The 25,325-nt window shown below is 38.9% G+C and overlaps 1 protein-coding gene across 2 annotated transcripts in view; it reads left to right on the forward strand.

Moving 5' to 3' along the window:
* slc15a4 (solute carrier family 15 member 4) overlaps window positions 1-25,325 on the forward strand; it is an 87,511-nt gene that overhangs the window by 5,265 nt on the left and 56,921 nt on the right. For both annotated transcript variants that reach the window (XM_041203642.1, XM_041203641.1), the window contains exons 2-4: window positions 1,404-1,696; window positions 3,382-3,550; window positions 3,777-3,887. In XM_041203642.1, coding sequence (XP_041059576.1) covers window positions 1,404-1,696; window positions 3,382-3,550; window positions 3,777-3,887 — 573 coding nt within the window. The remainder of the gene's footprint in view (window positions 1-1,403; window positions 1,697-3,381; window positions 3,551-3,776; window positions 3,888-25,325) is intronic.

Consider the following 25,325-nt stretch of genomic DNA (forward strand, 5'->3'; position numbering starts at 1 on the left):
TGTGCATGCGCGAAGCAAATATTGCGTGAAGAAAAGTATGAAATATTAGTTGGAAGAAATATAGAGAGGAAATATTAAAGAGTTTAGCATCTTTGAAATTGGATAAATCACCTTTCCTGGATGAAATGTATCCCAATCTGTGAAGAGAACAAGCGAAGAAATAGCAGAAGCTCTGGCGATCATTTTCTAACCTTCCCTGGCTACAGGTCTGGTGTTAGAAGACTAGACGACTGCTAACTTTTGTGTTGTTGTTTAAGGGAGGAAAGGATAGACTAAGTATAGGCCAATAAGCCTAACCTTGGTTGTAGGCAAAATATTGTAAAAAAAATTCTGAGGGACAGTATAAATTGTCATTTAAGAAAGCAAGGGTTAATCAAGCACAGTCAACATGGGTTCTGTTGAAGGGTCATTCGGACCCGAAGCATTAACTGTGCTCCTCTCCGCAGATGCTGCCAGGGTTTTTCCAGGTATTTTTGTTTTTGTTTTGGATTTCCAGCATCTGCAGTTTTTTGCTTTTATCTTATGGATTTGTTAAGTATTGATTGTGTCTAACAAACTTGATTTGAATTTTTTGAGAAGTTAGCAAAGACGGTCATTGAAGGTTGTGTGTTTAATGTAGTCCATATGGATTTTAGCAAGGTTTTTGACAATGGCACATGGTAGGCTAGTCAGAAGGTAAAAGCCCAGGATCCAAGGCAAAATGGATACAAAATTCTCCCTATCTAGGAGAGAATTCATGCAGTGCCTTTCATGACAGGATATCCTAATGTGCTTTTTAGACAATGAAACAACTCTGCAGAGCAGTCACTCTTATAATGTGGGAAACATGGCAGCCTAACAGGCCATACAGCAAGCTCTCACAAGCAGCAATGGATTCAATGACCGGATCATATGATTTAGGAATTGGTTGAGGGATAAATATTAGGCAGGACATGGGGATAATTCTGCTTCACTCTTGAGTAGGGCCACGGGTTCTTTTACATCCACTTGAGAGGATAGTTGAAGCCTTGATTTAAAGTGTCATCAGAAAGACCTCAGCTCCAACAGTGCAGCACTCCATCAATACTGCAATGTCAGGCTAGATTATGTGCTTAAGTCTCTGAAATTAGACTTAAACCAATTCCCTTCTGACCCTGAAGTGAGAATGCAACCACTGAGTCAAAGCCAACAGCTTAATGGTTGTCCTAAGTATGTGACAGATGAGAAGCTGCCAATTGATCCATAAGATTGCATTTCAAGAATGAAGATTTTAAAGCCATTTTCATCTATTGTATGATATGACTTGTATAATATTTTATAGCATTTTGTATTTCAGTCATTTTGTGTATGGTGATTATAAAATGGATAGTATGACTGAATGAAATTTTGGCGTACTGGTATTGAATGTTGTTTTTCTGCGACAGGTGAAAGACAGAGGACCCGAAGCCACTCGTCGTTTTTTCAACTGGTTTTACTGGTCGATTAATCTGGGTGCTATTGTCTCATTGGGTGGCATTTCATATATTCAACAAAATTGCAGTTTTCTCCTCGGATACATCATCCCAACTGTTTGTATGGGGATCTCTTTCCTTATCTTTGCGTGTGGCAAATCAGTCTTTGTCTCAAAGCCACCTGATGGCAGTTCCTTCTCAGACCTGTTCAGGATCCTTTTTTACTCCTGCTTTTCAAGGAAACTCAATAGCGAAGAAAATGCCAGGTAAAGGTTGACGGGTAATTTTGACTCTTTTTAAAAATTGTATTTTGAGGATATGGTGCATGGCTAATCCATTTTTTGCCATTAATGCAGCTGCCCAAATATTTTAATTGCCCCTTCTGTTCTTGTTTTGTATTGCATATTATACACATTTGCAACTACAGAAAGTTTGCAAGAACAATTCACACTGAAGAGGTAGTTTTGTGTAGATTTATAAAACTTATAGTACGATGATGTTGCATGAAGAACTTGCATTCATGTATTACTTTATATTTCAACTGTTCAAATTGTAAAAGGAAAACATTTTTAGAAGCATAATCACTGCTGTATTGAGCTTTAATCTCTATGGCCAGAATTTTTCCGTTGGCGAGTTGGGGGCGGAGCCCACTCGCCGACATGAAAATGACGCGGGATGATGTCAGGGGAACCCCTGACGTCATCCCGCCCTATTTAAATATTCAGGAAGGCGGACAGCAAAATCAGCTGTCCACCCGCTGACCTGTCAATGGCCAGTTGAGGCCATTGACAGGATAATTAAGCCAATTAAAGGCCCTGCTCGAACAACCTCATCCAGGCCAGGAGCCCCAGTGGGCTTCTGAAGAAACATGAAACCTCATCCACTGGCGGGATGAGGATTCATGTCTGTTTTAAAAAACTTTGTGATATTTATTAACATGTCCCATCTCGTGTCACGTGAGGGGGACATGTTAATCATTTTTTTATTTTTCTATTTTTTAAGTTTATAACGCTTTCAGCGTTCTCCCTAAGACAGCACCTCGTCTCGGGATGTGCGCTCTTTCGTGCGCAAATGTGAAAGAGCGCACTTTGACAGTTGGGGAATCCCCCCCCCCCCCCGCCACCCCCCGCTCAGGAAGCGCATAGCGCTTCCCATTGGGTGGCCCGCTGGGTGGGCCTTAATTGGCCCTCCCACTCAATGGCGGCGGGGCCCGTTTTGGCGGTGGCGGTTGGCTGCCTGCCCGCCGCCGAGCTGGTGGGGCCGACCCGCCCATCAAGGGCAAAATTCTGCCCTATGTTATCAAACCAGTTTTAAGCTGTCAAGCTCCCTTAGTAGTTTAGAACATAAGGACATAATTAGGAGCAGGAGTAGGCCATTTGTCCCCTTGAGCCTGCTCTGCCATTCAATAAGATCATGGCTGATCTGATTGTGGCTGGAACCCCACTTTCCTACCCGTCCCCCATAACCTTTGACTTTCTTGTCAGTCAAAAATCTGCCTAACTAAGCCTTGAATGTATTCAGTGACCTGGCCTCCACTGCTCTCTGGGGAAGAGAATTCCAAACACTAATGATCCTCAGAGAAGAAATTCCTCCTCACCTTCGTCTTAAATGGGAGGCCCCTTATTTTGAAACTGTGGCCTCTGGTTCTAGATTCCCACATGAGAGGAAGCACCCTCTCAGCATCTACCCTGCTGAGCCCCGTCAGAATCAATATTTTTAATAAACAGTCATTAGGAGGCCACTTGTTTTAACTTGTTTTCATATTTTACTGTATACTTTTAGTCTAGTTATTGTATTTTTAGAAACTTTGTGCAATTTTTTTTGCATTGGCTGTAATTTTATCTTCCCCTTACTCATTGTTCTAGTTTTAACATAACCTGAAGGCAAATGAGGCTTTATTTATCACTTCCATAAACAGCATGAATTATAAAACATTTATTCTTACTTTCAGCCAGAGCAATGGGATCTACCCACCATCTATACAACCAGGTTTTCTGGATCTAGCCAAGACTGTCTACGGTGGACGATTTCAGGATAACAAGGTGGAGGATGTGAAGTCCTTTGTCAAAATTATCCCAGTATTCCTGGCACTCATTCCTTACTGGACAGTTTACTTCCAGGTCAGATGCCATTTTGCATGCTATTGAAGAGCAAAATTTTGAATTGTTTGCATTGTACATTGTTTAGACATTCAAACTAGGTGGCAGCAGTAAGTCTGTCTTCGATATTAAATTCTTCAATGCATTATATATGAAAAGCAGTTATAAATAGCATTGATAACTTTTCTGGGGGGAAAGAGCATTGTGTGTAGCTAATTTTCAAGTTTTCTTTGCCTTTGTTTTCTAGATGCAAACCACATATGTTCTGCAGAGTCTGCATCTACAGATACCAATATTTTTTGACAGTCATAATAACAGCAATGTTAGCAATTCGTTTGCAAGCTGCAATCATCACATGGTAAGATCCAATTAGAAATATCCCTGTCTAATGCTGTTTGAAAGAATGCACATGTCTAGGGTTATGATTTTGAATGCAGGCAATATCAAGTTTCAACAGTGAGTGTCAGCAGGCCGTTTGCATATATAATTTTTTCAATGGTGCTACTGAGTAGGAGCAGCAATGTTCATGTACAAACAGGGATTGATGCCCCATGCATTTGGAAAGGCCTCCAAAAGAGTAATTGCATCATACATGCCCATATTTTGAGAATGGAAGCTTAGGACAGCATAAGAAATAGAGGAGAATAAAAGTTGCTAAGCTTAGAGACAGTGTTAATCCTGTCCAGAGAGAGGGAGGAATGATTGCTAAAATTGTGTGCGTTGATGCAAGATTTAGAGATTTTCTTTTTAAGAATTGTGATATTTTTCTCGTTTTTTCAAGTTTAATTGTTAATGTCTATAATGCAATGTGTCAACAATCACCCAGAACAGTGTCCAATTTCCATCCTCTCATGATGGGTCTTATAGAGGCTCTGGAAAAGACTTAATGGAGGGTTGCCAGAACAATCCTAGTTTAAAACCCCCTCAGTTATCATGATAGGCTTAACTGAATCGTATTTTCCATCAGTAGAAGTGTAGATTTTGGACTGTTATCGAAATATTTAAAATGACAAAGAGACTGTGTGGACTAACTGTTTGAACTAGTTAAATTAGGGGAAACAAGGGATCATGGACTTGGATGTCAGGAGCCTTTTCCTTCTGCAGAGGGTTATCAATGTGTACGACAAGTTTCTGGCATGTGAGATGAGCACAGACTCGCTACAACAGTTTCAAAAGGAACTAAATGAGTTTCTAGATGTTGCTACACATCCAAACACCAAACCTATCTTTTTTATGTACCTCATGGTCATTGTGATGTTCTGAACTAATTTTGATTGCCTTGAGGATTCAGAGGAGTTTCCCACATTTTTTTCCTCTGAATTGGTTTAGGATTATTTTTATTTGCGTTACCTCTTTCAGGAGATTGCATGATGGCCAGTGAGAAGGTACTGGGGGTCATGATGCATCGTAACTAGAACAGACATGACAGACCAGCCAATTCATTCTTGTATGTCTTTTTATATGTTCATATGTAAATCAACACGGCTGCCAGGATGACTGAGCATTTGATGTGCCTCTTGATGTTTTAGTTGTAGCTTTTCCCTACCTGAACTAATTCATATCATTCAGTTAAGGGCTCTTTGAATGCAATATTTAAGCTAGGATTTTTTCACTCTGGTATTTTGAATGTGTGATGGAGTACGGCAGTTTCAATAGTCCTGTCCTACAGTATCTACGTGGCAAAATTTATAGATCAGTTATTTGTTGATAAAGGAAAATGAGGAGGGGATACTTGTACGTGCAGAAAAAAGGTTTAACTTCAACATTAGGTTACCTTTTCCTTATATTTTCTAAGGGCATTTGAGGAAACGGAAACTCATTGCTTAGCATAGGCTGTCAGGAGCCTTGCTTATTAACGGTCTTGGGCTGTTTAAAATTTTAAACTTCTATTCAAGTAGTTGAACATTTCAGCTTAAAACTGAAGATGCAGCTTGTGGATATTTATTTCAAATTCATTACAGTACCATCTAAGCTATAGAAGGCTGTACATGTCTCTTCATTTATTACATACTTAATAATGCAATCTGTAGCATTAATGACTTTTGGACATTTGGGCTTTATCCCAGTACAAACATAGACCTATGTGATGTGCATCTTTGGAATAAGTTTAAATTTACCAAACAATGCACCTTCACAGTCTGTGATATTCTGTGAAAACTCATTAAAAGCAAAGGCCTTTAAACTTAACCAAATAATGTATTTGCCAAAGCTTGGTGAGATTCTGTAAACATTTACACACAAGTAGTACACCAAGGAAGAGATTATTTGGAAGTGCTGATGTCTTCTTTCTAAAACCAGCAGAAGGAGTACAAACAGTGCAAATTCAGTTAAGAATCTTGGTGTATCATGAGATGTATCACGAGAATTATGCTTACATAACCACACTTGCCCAATTTCACTAACGAAACATTGTGACAATATTCATATCTATATGACTATTGATACTTTCTCTTCCTCTTCCTCCAGCAATCTTGAAGGAGCAGTTATGCATAGTTTCCATAATTTTAATGTAGGACAGTTAGACTTTTTTGATATGTGCAACATTTTTCTAATCACTAGTACATTACCTGTCATTTGATTTAGCACAATATAATTCATAATATAGATGGGTTTGAAAGCAAGTTTTCTAACAGCTTCTTTCTTTTAGTGCCATATTTTATTTTGGTTCTGATTTAGTAATTGAGATCAGGGGAAAAAAAGAACCTTCTGTCCTTTTTTTCACATTTTTGTGTTAACCTTGAATGCATTTCAATTTGTTACTATGAGAAAGTCCTTTCAGTATTTATTGTATGTTTGATCACACTGTTACAGCACAGAAATAGTGACAGTTGAGCCAGATTGATTCTGTGGCAGGTAAAGAAAGGACAAACCTTGATACATAGCAGCTATTGGTTATTTTCTACCTTGACAAGTGATGAGTTTGATAGGGACTATAAAAAGCTTGTGCCATTGATGCATTATTCATTTTTTTATTTTGTTGTTTAATAGGTTTTGTAGCCCAAATAAATTAAGGTCTAGTGTAGTTATCCTCCTACCGTCTAAAGTTAAGGAAGATCACACAAGACTGCAAAATAAAATCAGTAAGATGAAATAAAACAATAGAGGTTTCTCTGTTCAGTAACTGGGGGTGCTGTTTTTTTTGCCTGGAAGGCTCACCCACGGGAACATGGTGTCAACCAATCTACTGGAATGATAGAAAATGGTGAACCCACCCTTCCCTGCCCAAAATCATCTCCACATAAGTTCAACAGTAACTTTCACAGGAATTCATACGAATGTTACTGTATTCAAAGAGTAGTTTAAGTATTTGTAGCATGTTATGTACATGACAAATGGTACCTAAATAGCAATATTTCAAAATTCTCACATGTATTTTGTATATATGCTAAATGGTTATAAATTATATTTGTGATCTAACAAAAGTCCTGAATTTAAGCATATTTAAACAAAATCTCCGAATAACACCAAATCTTGTTTCAGAGTTATAGAAAAGAATGAAAGTTGCAGATTAGTTTATTATTTTCTTCAGTGTTATATTTTGATCCCTGCAATCAGCCTGCATGCATATTAATCAGATGGGGGCTGTCTGTGTATGTGACACTGAGTATAAAATTATTTATTGAATCTCTCTCAAAAAAACTTTTGAAAAGCAATGCAGTTTTGCACTTCTATGAAAGAAACACACTGAATTTGGAGGCAAAAAGTTTTAACGAACAACTTTACTTGTTGTTTTGAACAGGGAGACGCAACTAATTTGTGTGTTTTAACTAATACAAATCTGATGAGTGTAAATTTCTTTACTCCATGTAATTTTTTTTCTTCTTTCCTAAGTATGTTCAAAGTAATGTATACATTTCGATACTGATGGTTGTATTTGGTTGTGATAGGCTGACTTCAATGAAATTGCATTTGTACATCAATAGTTATTTTAACCATACCTAGGTAGGGATGTGGAAGGATTATGCCAGTAAAAGGAATAAGAACTATAGAAACAGGAATGAATACCTGGGGTGGAAGAACACTCTACTAGTTTTTATAGTGAAATGTGGAATCTGTTCTGTTCTTTCTTATATGACACAGTTTTGTTTGTTATGTAACTGTGACATATGAGGGAAAATGTCTACTTATTGATCTGCACTAAGGAAGTCCTTTGGTTCTTACTTATTACAACTTTCACGTTTATTTCCAAATAATTTAGTGGAGAAGCAACCCAGCTTCCACCCACCCTTTTGTAATTCAGAACATCTGACTCAGCATGAGTGTGATGAGCCTGATTAGTTGTGAATGATAACATTGATCTGGGGTGTGAAAATATTAAAATATGTTGTTTTAACCCTTGAGGTAAATAACAAGATGGCTGAATAGCATTTGTTTTTAAGCTATTCTCATAGGTTGTGCAACTTGGTTAAATGTATCCTCTACAGGTTTCTAGCTGCCTTGATTAATGTTTTTTTTCATGCAATTATCAGATTCTCAACAAAAGAACCAGCAGTTTAATTTTTTTTACACTAATTGTGATATATGTGTATCACTTCACGATGCAACTTCACTATAAGGTATTTCCAATTGTTTACCTTTGCAAATCCCAATTGAACACATAAGGAGTAAGTTTCACGCCTACATAATTGGCAGTTTAATGTTCATAGAGGCTTGACCATTGGCCATTGCCCACTCGTTTAGATCCAGGAATAGTGCGTGACTGACTTCAGTAAGACCGTAGGAAAACTTATTTAAAATGTGGCAAGTAATGCCATTTAACAGTTAAGATAGCCCTAAATACTCAGTCAACTAAAATGTTCTTAAATGGCTCTGGCTTATTTAGTTTCAAAGCCTTTGATTGAGCGAACATGGATTTTCTCTGAAACCTACCGCCCAATGTACCAGCTCTAGATTTATTGAATACTGAAGTAGATCTGCCAAGTATTCCAGGAATAGGGGTGGAAGGCACTATTTTCATATCTCCATATTGATGTCATTCCCCATAATATGGGCCTTTCTGATTATAGATAAAATGTATTCAGTCCACTATCATCCTACTTCTAGAAATTATTTTTTTTTCAAATGTATAGATAGGAAACAAAATTAACAATTTCCACGACTTGCTGAGTGAAATGACTTATTTGTTTAATGAGAAGTACCTTGCATATATTATAGTAATAAAATATTTTGCATATCTTATATGCATTTATTGCATTTTAGTTTTTGCTTTGCCTGTTTATTTATGTGCTTATTTATTTATTGGAAGACAGACAAGGGCTACAAGGTTCATCCCAGAATTAAGGGATTGACTTACAAGGAAAGATTAGCTAGCCTGGTGTTTCTTTTCTTGAAAAGAGAAGACAAAGCGCATATGTTGAGTGTTCAAAATTAAGACAGGTTTGGACAAGTTGGTCCAAGTAAACTTTACTGCTGTGTACAGCATTAAAGCACAAGGTCACGTTTACAAATTAAGGATAGCAAAGAAGATAGGAAATGCAGGAGGAACATTTTCATTTAAACACGATGGTTAAATCTGCAGTACAAGTGGTGGTATAAGAAACCTTAATGAGCTTAAAGAAGGAACTTGTCAACAAACCGAATTTGGGGTTCTTAGAAATGCTTTAAGGTAATACTGGTGGATAAGTGAGCTAGATGGGATGAAAGTCTTCTGCTTGAACTGGGACAATGCGAGTGATAGAATACAAAAAAAAAATTGAATATCTAGAAATGGTAAAAGTGTTGAATATTGAATACTTTCCATTAATGGTGTTGCATGTAGAATTCTGAAAATTGGAAAGCTTAACTTCCTGCAGGTGCAGTAGCGTTCTGGTAGCAAGTGGGAAAATCTGGTATGACTATTAAAAGCATACTTCCCTTTCATATTAAATGTCATTCTCTGTTCCTTACTGTACCATATTAGGCACATGGCCTCTTTCCTCTCTTCCAAATTTATGCTTTAAATTCTGATTTGCAATAACATCTGCAACATTGGATTTTCAGCTAAGACAATTAAACTTCTGCTTGTGATACTGAATAATTTGATTTCAGTGTTCAGGTTTACTGTTGATGTTCTAACGGTTCCAGGTTTTGTGATTCTTCGATCTTCTTGGTATCATGCAATATCCTATATAATTAGGGCAGATAATCAGTTCTGTATCCAAATGTCCACTCTACATGCGCGTGTTGACAGGTTTTCACACCTGAGCTTGGTCCTACCGTTGCCTGATATGTACATCAAAGTTCCCAGTGGAAGTTACCCGATAGTAATCTGAAGTTGGTTTCCCCATTGCAAACTTAATTCTACTACCCAGTTTGCCATCATGGATGAATGAACTAACTCGCACATTTGAAATATTGAAACAAAGGTCTTCCCAGCCTGTATAGCTCTGTCCCATTGTGGCATTTACAGAATCGGCCATTAGTAAATATACTACAGTGGTATGGAAAATTACAGTGCGCTCACAAGGAGGACATGGTTTGCACGTGACCTAGTCATTAGTGAGATAAGGCTGTTATCAACTTGAAAATTCAATTAAATTTTTTTTAAAAGGTCCAGATCTTCCAGTCTCCAAATGGTCATTCTGTGGGAATTGGCTGGGAAGTTTGGATTTTCAGTGGGGAATTCCCCTGTATCTGGAACCCTCCAAAATTCTGAGTTAAGAGTTGAAGACTTCGGATGGCTCCGACTAAATTAGCAGAATAATTACCTAGGAAAAGTTAGGAACATAAGAAGTAGGTGCAGGAGTAGGCCGCTCAGACTCTGGAGCCCGCTTTGTTATTCAATGAGATCATGACAGATCATCTACTTCAACACCATTTTCCTGCACTATCCCCGTATCCCTTAATGTTTTAATATGTTGATATCTATTGATCTCAGTCTTGAACTTACTCAACAATTGAGCCTCCACAGCCCTCTGGGGCAGATAATTCAAAAGATTCATCACCATCTGAGTGAAGAAATTCCTCCTCATTTCAGTCTTTGATGGCCTGCCCCTTAATCTGAGGCTGTGTTCCCTGGTTCTGGAACCCCCTAGCCAGGCAAAACATCCTTCTTGCATTTACCTTGTCGAGTGCTCTAAGAATTTTGTATGTTTGAATGAGATCACCTCATTCTTCTAAACTGCAGGGGAGAAAGGCCCAGCCTAATTAATCTTTCCTCATAGGACAATCCCTCCATCCTAGGAATTAGTTTGCTGAACATTTGTTGCAAGTAAGGAGACCAGAACCATGCACAATATTCCATATCTGGTCTTACCTAGAGTCAATGTTATTGCAGTAAGTTATCTTTACTCCTATACTCAAACCCTCTTGTAATAAAGGCTAATGTACCATTTGCCTTAATTTCTTACTGTAGTTGCATGTTAGCTTTCAGTGACTCATGAGCAAGAATGCCCAAGTCCCTTTGAAGTTCAACAATTCCAGCCTCTCATCATTTAAGAAATACTCTATTTCTGTTTTTCTAAGTGGATAACCTTGCCACATTGTATTCCATCTGCCACATTTTTGCCCACTCGCTCAGCCTCTCCAAATTTCGTTAAAGCTTCTTTGCATCCTCCTCACAACTCATACTTCCACCTAGTTTGTTATCTGAAAACTTGGAAATATTATATTTAATCCCCACTTCCAATTATGTTCTTATTTTCTGAAAGGTTCGAAAGATTAAAACCAGTTCAAACTCCTGCTAACCCCCTGATTCTCTTCTGTTCTCCCAGCCACTCTGTCCGGACCACCTGACTATCCCCCCTCACTTACCCACATCCCATCCTATCGCATCACTCACCCACATGCCATCCTATCCCTTCACCCACCCACCTGCCACCTCACCCCAACACCCATCCACCTGCCACTCTCCCCACTCAGCTATCGCCCTACTCACTCACCCACATAGGATACATACCTACCTTCTCTCCATAGCTTATCAAAGTCACTTTGGGAACTTTAAACTTACTAGAATACGGCAGCTAGTGCCGTAAAAAGGGGGTGTGACTTGACTTCCCTTGACTATCCTGCACTAAGATGGATCTATGCTCCACAGTTCTGAGGAGGTCAGTTTTGAAAGTCTGGGCAAGAAATGCAGAGCTCCAGTACAAGATAAGTAAATAGGAGTGGAGTGGCAATCTGACGGCGATTGCCACTCCTCGGAAAATTCAACCCACTATGTCATACATACGAATAGGCGCAGGAGTAGGCCATTTGGCCCCTTGTGCCTGTGATACCATTCAATAAGATCATGGCTGATCTGATTTTGGCTTCAGCTCCACATTCTGCCTACCACCAATGACCTTTGACTGCCTTGCTAGCCAAGAATATATTTACCTCTGCCTTAAAGATATTCATTGGCCCTGCCTTAAAAATATTCATTGGCCCTGCCTCCACTGCTCTCTGGAGAAGAGAGTTCCAAATGTTCACAACCTTCTGAGAGAGAAAAAATTTCCTCATCTCTGTCTTACATGGGATACCCCTTATTTTTAAACTGCAGGCCAGTTAGCCTAACATGTGTCGTAGGGAAATTGTTAGAATCCATTATTAAGGAGGTTATAGAAAGATACTTAGAAAATCATAGTGTGACAAGGCAGAGTCTTTGTGAAAGGGAAATCTTGTTTAAGTATTTTATTAGAGATTTTTTGGGGAAATAGCAAGCATAGACAAAGGGGAACTTGTAGATGTGGTGTATTTGTTTTTCCAAAAGGCACTTTATAAGGTGCCACATCAAAGGTTACCATACAAGATAAGAGCACTAGGTGTAGTGGGTAACATATTAGCATGTATAGAAGATTGGTTAACTAACAGGGAGCAGAACGTAGAAACAAATGGGTCTTTTTCAGGTTGCAAGCTCTAACTAGCGGAGTGCCATAGGGATCACTACTGGGGCCTCAACTATTTAAAATCTATATTAATGACTTGGACGACGGTACCGCATGTATGGTAGCTAAATTTGCTGATGACATCAAGATAGGTAGGAAAGTAAGTTGTTAAGAGGAGGAAAAGAACCTAAAAAAAGGACACAGGTTAAGTGAGTGGGTAAAAAATTTGGCAGATGTAGTATATGTGGGGAACTGTGAACTTGCCCATTTTTGGCAGGAAAAATAGAAAAGCAACATACTATTTAAATAGAGAGAGATTGCAGAACTTGGTGGTACAGAGGGATCTGGGTGTCCTGGTACAGGACTCGCAAAAAAGTTAGAATGCAGGTACAGGAAGTGATTAGGAAGGCAAATGGAATGTTAGTGTTTATTGCATAAGAGTAATGAAGTCTTGCTACAACTGTACAAGACCTTGTTGAGACCACATCTGGAGTAGTGTGTACAGTTTAGGTCTCAACTGAAAAAATATATAGTTGCATTAGAAACAGTTTGAAGAAGGTTCACTCGACTCATTCCGATGTTGAAGAGCTTATCTTGAGAAAAAAAGGCTAAACAGGTTGGGCCTATATCCTTTGGAATTTAGAAGAATGAGAGGTAATCTTATTGAAACATACAAGATCCTGAGGGGAATGGAATACCAGCAGGGAGTGGGGGAGACTAGAACTAGGAGACACAATTTAAGAATAAGAGGTCTCTCTTTTAAGACAGAGATGAGAATTTTTTTCTGTGCAGCTCGTTAATATGTGGAATTCTCTTCACCAGAAAGCAGTGGAGGCTGGGCCATTGAATATTTTCAAGGCAGAGTTAGGTAGATTTTTGATAGACAAGGTAGTTAAGGTTTTTTGGGGCCAGATGGAAAAGTGGACTTGAGACCACAACCAGTTCAGTCATGATATTATTGAATGGTGGAGCAGGCTCGAAGGGTCGAATGGTCTACTCGTGCTCCTAAGTCCTAGGTTCCTATTTTCAGGTTGGCAAACTGTAACTAGTGGGGTTCCGCAGGGATCAGCGCTGGGCCCTCAACTATTTACAATCTATATCAATGACTTGGATGAAAGGATGCAACATATTGTACCAAAATTTGCTGATATGCAAATAAAGGTGGAAAAGCAAGTTGTGAGGAGGATACAAGCAGTTTGCAAAAGGATATAGGTAGGTTAAGTGGACAAAAATTTGGTAGATGGAGTATAACGTGGGAAAATATGAGGTTATCCACTTTGGTTGGAAGAATAGAAAAGCAAATTATCATTCAAGACCATAAGACATAGGAGCAGAAGTAATCTATTCGGCCCATCGAGTATGCTCTGCCATTCAATGAGGTCATGGCTGATCTGATAATCCTCAATTCCACTTGCTCTGCTTTTTCCCCATAACCATTGATTACGTTATTGATTAAAAATCTGTCTATTTAAGCCTTGAATATACTTAATGACCCAGCCTCGACTGCCCTCTACGGTAAAGAATTGCACAGACTCACTACCTCTGAGAGAAGAAATTCGTCTTCAGCTCTTTCTTAAATGGGCGACACCTTACTCTCCGATTATGCCTTTTGGTCCTAGATTCTCCCCCAAGGGGAAACAATCTCTCAGCATCTATGCTGTCAAGCTCCCTAAGAACCTTATATGTTTCAATAAGGTCATCTCATTCTTCTAAACTCCAATGAGTACAGGCCCAACCTACTCAACCTCTCATCATAAGAAAATCCCTCCATACCCTGGATCAACCTAGTGAACCTTCTCTGGACTGCCTCCAATGCCAATATATCTTTCCTTAGATAAGGGGACCAAAACTGTTCACAGTATTCCAGGTGTGGTCTAAACTAGTGCCTTGAATAGTTTTAGCAAGACTTCCCTATTTTCATACTACATTCTCTTTGAAATAAAGGCTAACATTCCATTCACCTTCCCTATAGCCTGCTGACTTGTAAGTTAGCTTTTTGTGATTCATGCATGTGGACCCCCAAATCCCTCTGAGCTGCAGCTTTCTGCAATCTTTCTCCATTTAAATAATATTCAGCTCCTCTATTTTTCCTGCCAAAGTGCATAACCTCACATTTTCTATAATTTAATTAGCCTGTCAATGGCCTCAGTTGATTTCGCTGTCCCACCGCCTTCCTAAAAATTTTAGTGGACCGGGATGACGCCGGGGATTCCCCTTTGCGACCGGGCCCCGCCCCCAAATTGCCGAGGGGAAAATCCTGACCTATATTTCATCTGCCATGTTTTTGCTCACGCACTTAACCTGTCTATACTCCTCTGTGGACACCTTGTGTCATCCTCACCAATTGCCTTCCCACCTATTTTTGTGTCATAGTACATTCACTTCCCTCATTCAATAGATTAATATATAGTAAATAATTGTGGCCCCAGCACTGATCCCTGTGGCACTCCACGAGTTACAGGTTGCCATCTTGAAAATGTCCCCCTTATCCCAACTCTCTGTCTTCTATTCCTTAGCCAATCCTCTATCCATGCTAATATACTAGCCCCGACACCATGGGCTCTTATCTTATTAAGTAGCCTTTTGTGCAGTACATTATCGAATGTCTTTGGAAATCCAATTATATTACATCTACTGGTTCCCCTTTGTCTATCCTGCTTGTTACCTCCTCAGAAATTTCTAATAAATTTGTCAAGCATGATTTCCCCTTCTGCTTGATTATATTATGTAATTCTAAATGCTCTGCTATTACATCCTTAATAATAGACTCTAACATTTTCCCAATGACAGATGTTAAGCCAATTGGCCAATAGTTATCTGTTTTTTGTCTCCTTTTTTTGAATAAGGATATTACATTGGTAGTTTTCCAATCCCCTGGGACATTTCCAGAATCTAAGGATCCTTGGAAGATTACTACCAGTACATCCACTATCTCTGTAGCTACTTCCTTTAATATCCTAGGATACAACCCATCAGGTCCAGGGGACTTATCAGTCTTTAGCCCCATTAGTTTCCATAGTACTTTTTCTCTAGAAATAGTTGTATTTATTTTCTCCCGTTCCTTTTGCCCCAAGATTATTTAGTATTTTTGGAATGCTATTAGCATCTTCTACTGTGAAGACTGATGCAAAGTATGTATTCAACTCCTCTGCCATTTCCTGGTTCCCCATTATTATTTCCCCAGCCTCATTCTCTAAGGAGCCTATGTTCAGTTTTGCCTCTTGTTCCTTTTTATATATTTAAAGAAGCGTTTACTGTCAATTTTTATATTACTTGCTAGTTTAGCCTCAAAGTTTATTTTCTCCCTCTTTATTTATTTTTTGGCCATCTTTGTTGGTTTTTAAAACTCTTCCAATCCTCTGCTTACCACTAATACTTGCCATATTGTATGTTTTTTCTTTCTATTTGATACTCTCCTTAACTACCTTGGTTAACCATTGCTGGTTTATCTCCTTCCTAGAATCCTTCTCTCTCACTGAGATATATCTTTGTTGTGAGTCATGAACTATTTTATTTAACGTCTGCCATTGTTCATCAACCATCTTTTTTGCAGAAACTCCTCTCCGAGTCCACTCCAGCCAACTCTGCCTTAATTCCATTGCAATTACCTTTTTTTGAATTTAGCAATGTTGTTTCTGACCCCAGTTTCTCACTCTCAAACTGAATGTTCAATTCTACCATGTCACTGTTTCCTAGGGGATCTTTTACGCTCAGATCATTTATTAAACCTACCTCATTATACGTCAACAGATCCAAAATAGCCTGATCCCTGGTTGGATCCACAACATATTGTTCTAGGAAACTGTCTGAATACATTCTATGAATTCTTGCTCGTATCTAGCTCTGCCAATTTGATTTTCCCAATCTATGTGAAGATTAAAGTCATCCATGATTAATGTACTGCCTTTTTTACATGCCCTCATTATCTCCTGATTTACTGTCTGTCCTACAGTATACCAACTGTTAGAAGGTCTATAGACTACTCCCACCAGTATCACCTTCCCCTTGTTATTTTACCTACACCCATATGGATTCTACATCTTTCGATCCAAGATCATTTCTTGCTATCGTACTTATTCCACCTCGTACTTACAAAGCTACCCCACCGCCCTGTCCTTCCTGCCTGTCCTTTCGAAAAGTCACATACCCCTGAATATTTAGTTCCCAGCTTTGATCTCCTTGTGACCATATCTCCGTAATGGCTATAATATCCATTTGTGCTGTTAATTCATTTATTTTGTTCCAAACACTGCATTTAAGTAAAGAACCATTATTTTTGCCTTTTTACCACTTTTTCCCCCTTTGACCCTATTGGCTGCTGTTTTTTAATATTTGTACACTCCATCCCTTCTGTCACACTCTGGGTATAATTACCTAAATATCTGCCCTGCAATGATGTCATATTCTTTTGCTTTGTAAGCCTATGTATTGCCTCCAGAACCCTCCACCTCCTCTATTTAGTTTAAAGCCCTCTCTTCAGCCCTAGTTAGTCGATTCACCAGGATACTGATCCCAGCACAGTTCAAGTGAAGCCCATCCCACCGGAACAGCTCCCTTCTACCCAGTACTGGTGCCAGTGCCCCATGAGCTGAAACCCATTCCTCCCACACCAATCTTTGAGCCATGCATTTAACTCTTTGACTTTATTTACCCTATGCCAGTTTGCCCGTGGCTCAGGTAGTAGTCCCGAGATTATTACCTTGGAGATTCTGGTTTTTAATTTAGCTCCCAATTGTTGAAATTCTTTTAGCAGAACCTCCTTTCTAGTCCTATCAATGTCGTTGGTACCTACGTGGATGACGACAACTGGATCCCTCCCCTCACATTCCAAGTTCCCTCCAGTCCTGAGGAGATGTCCTTAAACCTGGCACTGGGCAGGCAACACAGCTTTCGAGATTCACACTCACAGCTGCAGAAAACAGTATCTGTCCCCCTAACCATACTATCCCCTACCACTACTACGTTCCTATTTCCTCTCCCCACTTGAATGGCCCCCTGTACCATGGTCAGTTTGCTCATCCTCCGTGCAGCCCTCACTCTTGTCCACACAGATTGCAAGAACCTCGTAACTGTTGGGCAATTGCAGGGGCTGAGACTCCTTGAACGCTCCCCCCTAGGCCCCCATACCTGCCTCACCTGCAGTCACACCCTCCTGTCCCTGATCACAGACCAAATTTGAATTACCTAATCTGAGGGGTGTGACCGCCTCCTGGAGCAAAGTGTCCAGGTAATTTTCCCCCTTCCTGATGTGGCACAATGTCTGCATTGGGACTGAAGCTGGGACTTCAGCTCCTCAACTTGAATCTGAAGTTCCTTGAGCTGCAAGCACTTACGACATATGTGTTCGCTCTGGATCACCTTGGTATCCAGCAGACCCCAAATGCTGCCGCAGCAACACAATACTCGTCCTGCTATCACTATGGTATTTTATTCAATTTTTTAATTAATTACTCTAGTATCCCTGCTCTTTTACATTTTATTGTAATTATTTTTTGCACCAGTATCGATCTTATACTTAACAAGCTGTTTTTAAGGAATAGAGAAAAATGCCTAAAGACCTAAACACAAACTAAAGACCTTACTTTTACTTTAGAGACTAGAAATACTCACCAATCCTACCCTCCAATCAGCTGGATTCCCTGCATTTGCATCACATTGTGGTTCGTGACGTTACTCCACTGAGCTGGTCTCACCTCAGGTAGGCCTCTTGATCCGTGCCTTTTAACCTCTCCTGCTCACCTCTCTCTCAAAATGCACTATTTTGAGCCTTACGAATAGAATAAGCCTTAATCACTTACCAGATACTCCCCAATTAACCAGCTTCTTCTCCTGTAGCAGAGCAAGAATCAATTCCTGGAGGCTGAAAATCTTTAGGCAAAAGCAACCAAATGCCTCTTTTCCTTCCTCCACTTAACTCACTGAAGCGCTCAACTCCAGCACCCAATTGTAAGTCGCACTAAGTTGGCTACTTATAATCTTTAGAATGGTCGATCTAAATGGAGTTGGTGTATTTGGTGACCACTTTGGTGCCTTCGGAGATGACGTGTTTGGCCAGTCCCCTTGGCAGCATGAGGTGGACGGCGCTCTGGCTCTCCCTGGCTGAGATGGTGTGGCGCTTGTTGTAGTGAATGAGGTATGAAGCCTCGGCACAGTCAAGGTATATTCCCTCAAAAGGGAAAAGTAGGGCAAACAAATCCGGAGCTCCTTGGATGAAAAAGGAGATAGAAATTAAGATGAAGAAGAAAAAGTGTGCTTATGACAGGTGTCTGTAGAAAATAAAATCAAGCATCAAGCGGAATACAGAATGTTCAGAGGGGAGGTAAGGAAGCAAATAAGCGAAGCAAAGAGATGTTAAGAGAAAAGGCGGGCAGCCAACATAAAGGGGAATCCCAAAGTATTTTATTAGTACACAAATAGTAAGGGGGTGGTAAAGGAGGAGTGGGACCAAAAAGGGGATTTACAGTTGGAGGCAGGGGCTTGGCTGAGGTGTTAAATGAATACTTTGCATCTGTCTTTACCGAGGCCACAGTAACAGAGGAGGAAACTCTGTCAGTAGAAGGGTTCAAAATTGATGAGGAAGTGTTGGATAAACTGCTGTTACTTAAAGTTGACAAGGCACCAGGACTAGATAAGATGTATCTAAGGATATTGAAGGACGTAAGAGAGGAAATTGCAGGTGCACGGGCCATAACCTTTCAGTCTTCCCTAGTCTCGGGAGATGCCAGAGGGCTGGAGAAATGCAAACATTACGCCCTTGTTCAAAAAAGGTTGTAAGGATAAGACCAGCAATTAAGTTTAACTTCAGTGCTGGGAAAGCTTCTTGAAACAATTTTTCATGTTAGAATTAATAGTCACATGGAAAAATGTGGGTTGATTAGGAAGAGCCGGCATGGATTTCTAAAGGGGAAATCATGTTTAATTAACTTGCTGGATTTTTTGAAGAGGTAACAGAGAGGGTTGGTGAGGGTAATGCTGTTGATGTGGTGTACATGGACTTTCAAAAGGCATTTGATACAGTGCCACACAACAGGCCTGTGAGAAAAGTTGGAGCTCATGGAATAAAAGGGACAGTAGCAGCATGGATACAAAATTGGCTGAGTAATAGGAAACAGGATAATGGTCAATGGATATGTTTTGGGCTGGAGGAAGATTTGTAGTGGAGCTCCCCAGGGGCTGGTATTGGGATCCTTACTTTTTCTGATATATATTAATGGTCGAGATTTTGGTGTGCAGGGGGCAATTTCAAAGTTTGCAGATGATACGAAACTTGGAAGCATTGTAAACTGAGGAGGACAGTATAGAACTTCAAAAGGACATAGACAAATTGGTGGAGTGGGCAGACAGGTGGCAGATGAAGTTCAATGCGGAGAAATGTGATTTGATGCATTTTGGTAGGAAGAACATGGAGAGACAATATAAAATAAGGGGTACAATTCTTAAGGGGGTGTTGGAGCAGAGGGACCTGGGTGAATATGTGCATAGATCATTGAAGGTGGCAGGGCAGGTGGAGAGAGCAGTTAATAAAGCATATAGTATCTTGGGCTTTATTAATAGGGGCTTAGAGTACAAGAGCTGGGAGATTATGCTGAGCCTATATAAGACACTAGTTAGACCTCAGCTAGAGTATTGTATACAGTTCTGGGAGCTGCAGAGTAGGAAGCAGATGAAATAATTGGAGAGAGCAGAAGAGATTTACAGGAATTGTTTCAGTTATGAGAAACTTCAATTATCTTCATAACTGAAAAGGTTGGGACCGTTCTCCTTGGAGAGGAGAAGGCTAAGAGAAAATCATGAGGGGGCTAGAGTAGACGAGGAGAAACTGTTCCAGCTTGCAAAAGGATAGAGAATGAGAGGGCACAGATTTAAAGTGATTTGCAAAAGAAGCAAATGTGATGTGAGAAAAGTCTTTTTCACACGAGTGCTTTGAGCCTGGAATGCACTGCCTGGAAGTGTGATGGAGGCAGGTACAATTGCGGCATTAAAGCGAGCATGGGGTGATTATTTGAATAGAAACAATGTTCAAGGTACAGGAAAAGGCAAGAGAATGGCACTAAGTCATAATGCTCATTCAGAGAGTGGTGCAGACACAATGGGCTGAATAGCTTCCTTCTGCACTATAACATTCTGTGATTAATCTTTGGGGTACTCTACCCCAAGGAGCAGTGGAGGCTGGATCATTGAATATATTCATGGGTGAATTAGATGTATTTTTAATCTACAAAGGTTGTGGGGGGCAGGCAGGAGGGTGGAGTTCGGGCCATTATTGGATCAACCATGATCTTGTTAGTTGGTGGAGCAAGCTCGAGGGGCTGAATGTCCTTATAGACTGCAGAATGCCTGATGAAAATGAGGCTGCATTCTTGGAGAAATAGAAATATTAGTGTTTCAAATAACACAAATTAAACCAAATGTTCAAAATCAGAAATAAAAATAGAAGATGCTAGAACTGCATGGTAGATTCATACGCATCTATAGAGGACAAAGACAAGCTGATGTTTTGGATCTGCACCCTTTTGTTAGAACCAGCAAATGAATGAGAAGTGAGCTAAACATAATAGAAAATGCAAAAAGGAACTGTTTTATTGCTATTGTTAATGCTGTCCCTACAAACAGATTTCCTTCTCTTAGTTGGATCATCCAAGGAAGGGTTTGTTTCTATTGTAGTTGAGCAAGCGTCCTTGCTCAATGAATTGCTCTGAGAGCTAGAATATTGCACTCGTAGGACTATAATGTATGATGTTATTGGAATCCATTGAGACTATCTAAAAGCTAAGCTGTCACATTCTTGAAATTGACAAAAATATGAATGTTGGGCCCAATACTTCATAACTTTATAAACTCTGCAAATCAGCACTCAAACAAGATTAGTATACAGAAGAAATATTTAAAGAATTAATTGGGTTCTTTATTGACCCCTGAGAGCGTCAGAAGCAACTTCACCGCAAAGAGCCATAAAACAAGGTTTCACAGCATAGAAAAATGTTGAGTGATGGCTGAATTTAGCATTTTATGAGTGATTAATAAATAGAAAGATCTTGTGTTCTGTGCATACCTTTAACTCTAATATTTGTGTGTTTTTCTTGGAGGTGCTGGTAATTTGAATAAAGCACCATTTTGAAAGGCCAAGTTCTTTCAGCTCACGAGCATATTTTTTGGATAACTTTAACATGAACTGGGTAATTTTAACATGCACTGATGGTGCAGTGCATTAGAACATTATCCTTTCATATCAAGGCTGAGATTTTATTCAACTCAGTATAATGATATCAAAGTCTCTTTTCTTTGACTAATTGTCGTGCATCCTAGTTACTACTGAGTCAAAATCCTTAGCATAAATTCCTTACTTACACTTGTATTGTTGCTTAGATTAAATGGATTGCTCTGAGTGCTAGAATATAACACTCGTGCTGTAGGAAGCACAGCTGTGAGCATGTGGCTGAAGCTCATTGGTACAGCGTAAAGGAAGCTATAACTGACCTGGAAGTATTTTATGTTGAAGCTATGCCAAAAGTTTGAAAGATCAATTGCATAGCACAGACGTTCATTGTCTAGATCCTTTATTTAATTATGATGGTGATGCTTTCTGAAGTGCTGTATAACACTGTTTTATGCAATTTACTAAAAGAACACTCATATCAATACTTGTTTCCTTACTTCAAGATGTGGAGATGAACTGGAAGAAGGCATTAGGATGTGTGATAAAACAATGGGATTTAAGTGGCAACTACTGGCATTTATGGTATATTATTTCAAAGAGGCTTCTGATCCATTTTAGCTTCATCTTTTCAATGCAGCTCTGAAAAATGGCTTATTGCTTTTGAATAAATATTTTATTTTCTACTTTCAACTGTAGACAGAAGACAATAGATTAAACCTTGGCCTATAACTACTGTTAACAACAATTACTGATCTCGTTGTTTTCACTCAACCAAACCTAAGTGCAAAATCTGATTGCTTTGCGATAGGCTCTGATAATCCAAAAGATATTTGAACCTGCTTGTGGGTAAAAATATTTCACTAATACTGAGAATATTCAAACTAAGTCGGCCAAGTTGAAAAAGGAAAGCAATTCCAAAAGTGTAACACATCAAGCAGATTTTTGTGAACGGTTGAAGTTATTTGTGCAGGAGCTCAAAGCAAATTAAAATAGGAATTGGTTAAGTAGCAGTACTGAAACATGTGATATAAGATGTTTGTGTAAAACATAAATTTAAGTTGAGGCTGGTTGTTAAAATGCACTATAGAGGGATTAATAATACACCATTTTGCTGAAATATTATATTTTAGTTCCTGAAGCAAGATAGAACTTGAAATATTTCAGGCTTAACTGAACTTTAAGAACTTGAATTGTAGAAACATTATTAGAGGTTTTGTAACCTAAATATGGGATTTTGGAGCGTATTACAGTTGAATTTATTTTAGAAATACAAAATCAGCAATCTTCATCCTTTGCAAATTAAATTAGATCACAAATCTATTTAAAACTGAGGTTCATAGATAATTTAGTGTGTATTTCAGAAATATTGAAAATTGGCATAAAGTAAGTGTTCAGTGCCTGGAGGTCCCATTAAAAATGAGGCCTTGGAAGGCACACCCCTATCAGTTGCTAATTTGGCTATATTACAAGAACACTATATATTTGTAGTTGACATTTTGAAATAACTTTTTTAATTCTGCTGCCATACGACTACCGATTATCATGAAAGCTCTACAGAATGTAACTTTTGTCTGGACACCAATAATATGTAATTATTGATAATGATCTGGTACTCATAGCATAACTTTTTATATAGCTACAGGTAGCATTAGAAACCAGGCTTTTAGTATTTTTATAAAGGCAAAATACTGTGGATCCTGAAAATCTGAAACAAAAACAAAAAGTGCTGGAAAAACTCAGATCTGATAGCATCTGTGGAGAGAAAGACACGGACTCAAAACGTTAACTATGATTCTTCTTCAGAACCAAAGAGAAGTAAAAATATGTGAAATATAAACTGTTTAAGGGGAGGTGGGTGGGGGGTTGCTGGACAGATGAAGCTGGATAGAAGGCCAGCGATAGGTGGAAGCAAAGGAGAGATTACAAAAGATGTCATACACAAAAGGTCGAAGGGGTGTTGATGGCGGTGATACTGGCTAAAGGAGGTGCTAATGATGACATTAAGAATAGAAAGCCGAATGAGGAAGTGACAGAGGTGGGGTTTAGACCATGAACACTCCTCCATCCCTTATAATATTTAATTTTTATATATATATTTTTTCCCACCTATTATTTAAAAAAAATTATTTCCATTTTTATTCTTTGTTTTATCCCCACCTTTTAGCCTATTTTGATATTTTTCCCACACCGTTCCCCGCCCCATTAGGGCCACCTGCCACTTGCTTATTCTGCTTTCTACTCTTAATGTCCCCATTAGCACCTCCTTTAGCCAGTGTCACCACCATTAACACTCCTTCGACCTTTTGTTTATGACAGCTTTTGCAATATCTCCTTTGCCTCCACCTATCACTGGCCTTCTGTCCAGCTTCACCTGTTCCACCCCCCTTAAACATATTTTCACCATATTTTTACTTCTCTTTAGTTTTGAAGAAGAGTCATACGGATTTGAAACATTAACTCTGTCTTTCTCTCCACAGATGCTGTCAGACCTGCTGAGGTTTTTCCAGCACTTTTTGTTTTTGTTTTAGTATTTTTATGAACTCATATGAACTTCTTCTGCTAATCTGGTGCCAATTTCCAATTTCCTCCTATATTTGAGGAAGTTTGTGTTACCAACCTCTTTAAAGTTATATAGTAGTGTGACTCTCACAGAATACTAAGTATAATCTTTAGTTTTTGGCACCCAAGCACTTCAATAGTGAAGAGTTTTTTAACTGAAGAATTGAGATGAAGGGTCAAAGCCACCCATGCAGGACAGTTTGAAATGAATCGATGGAAGACAGGAAAAGTTGGGAATTAGTTGTTGGGTGATATGAAGCTTGCAGATAGCATCTTGCCATTTTAGTTATTTTTTGACACTTTGAATTATAAGAAACCTATATCATAAAAGCTGCCAGTGTGTCGACGTAATGCTAAATTATAGGTCCAGCTGTAAAAAGGAACTTAAATGTTATATTTCAATATTTTATATTGTTTTAAATGGCAGCAATTGCTAATTTAAGCATTGCCTTAAAACTGAAAGAATATAGCAACTGCTTGTTATGTTAGCATGGTGCAAAACTGTAGCTTTATTGCACATGATTCAATCCAGGCAATGGAAAGATGGCTGGAGATGGAAGTTTAGTTCTGCTATTCCAGGTTTTGTTTACCAGTGCTCCTTAACATAGGTGAAACTGAACCAAAGTGTTTTCATTCATCTTAATTGGATAACTAGTGTAGTCACATTTTTTTGACAAATGCATTCAAGGCAACTAGCATGATGTTTTAGCAACCTGACTGTTTTAAAATAAAAAGCACTGTGCTTGGTTGTATTTGATTTCTGCACATAAAAGCCTTCATGTATTTTGTTTGCAACCTCTGGTGGGACAAATAATTACACTGCAGTACCAAACTAATCTGTACATCTTGTCTTGGCATTTTGAATATTTTTGACTACTTCTGGACTAGTGAGTCTATAAGAAACATCCATGACTATATCTTTGATGTCATGTAATCCTTGACTGGTGTTGGAAGTGGTGGATGCTAAATTAAATCTGTAGAAGCATACAAAAGTCCCATAACATGAGGGAGGAATTTGTCAAGAAAGATAATGTAAATTAAAGAAAGAAATTAAATTTTTCACAAAAGTGACTTGGGATATTGTAATAGTTGACAGCATATTCCATTGCTTTTTTTTTAAAAGAAGTCCATCTAATTCTGTGCATTTAGGAATGAATTGAGCTTAGTCCCTAACCATACAGATATCCTTTATCAACAACAGACTGACAGCCTTTGCACATAGGTCTTTATATTTGCAGTTCAGTGTGGCTTCATGATTTTTGCAAAATTATGCAACTGAATAAGGAGGTAAGTTGAC

Source organism: Carcharodon carcharias, chromosome 13 (genome assembly GCF_017639515.1).
Source record: "Carcharodon carcharias isolate sCarCar2 chromosome 13, sCarCar2.pri, whole genome shotgun sequence".
In the NCBI taxonomy this organism is placed as follows: domain Eukaryota; kingdom Metazoa; phylum Chordata; class Chondrichthyes; order Lamniformes; family Lamnidae; genus Carcharodon; species Carcharodon carcharias.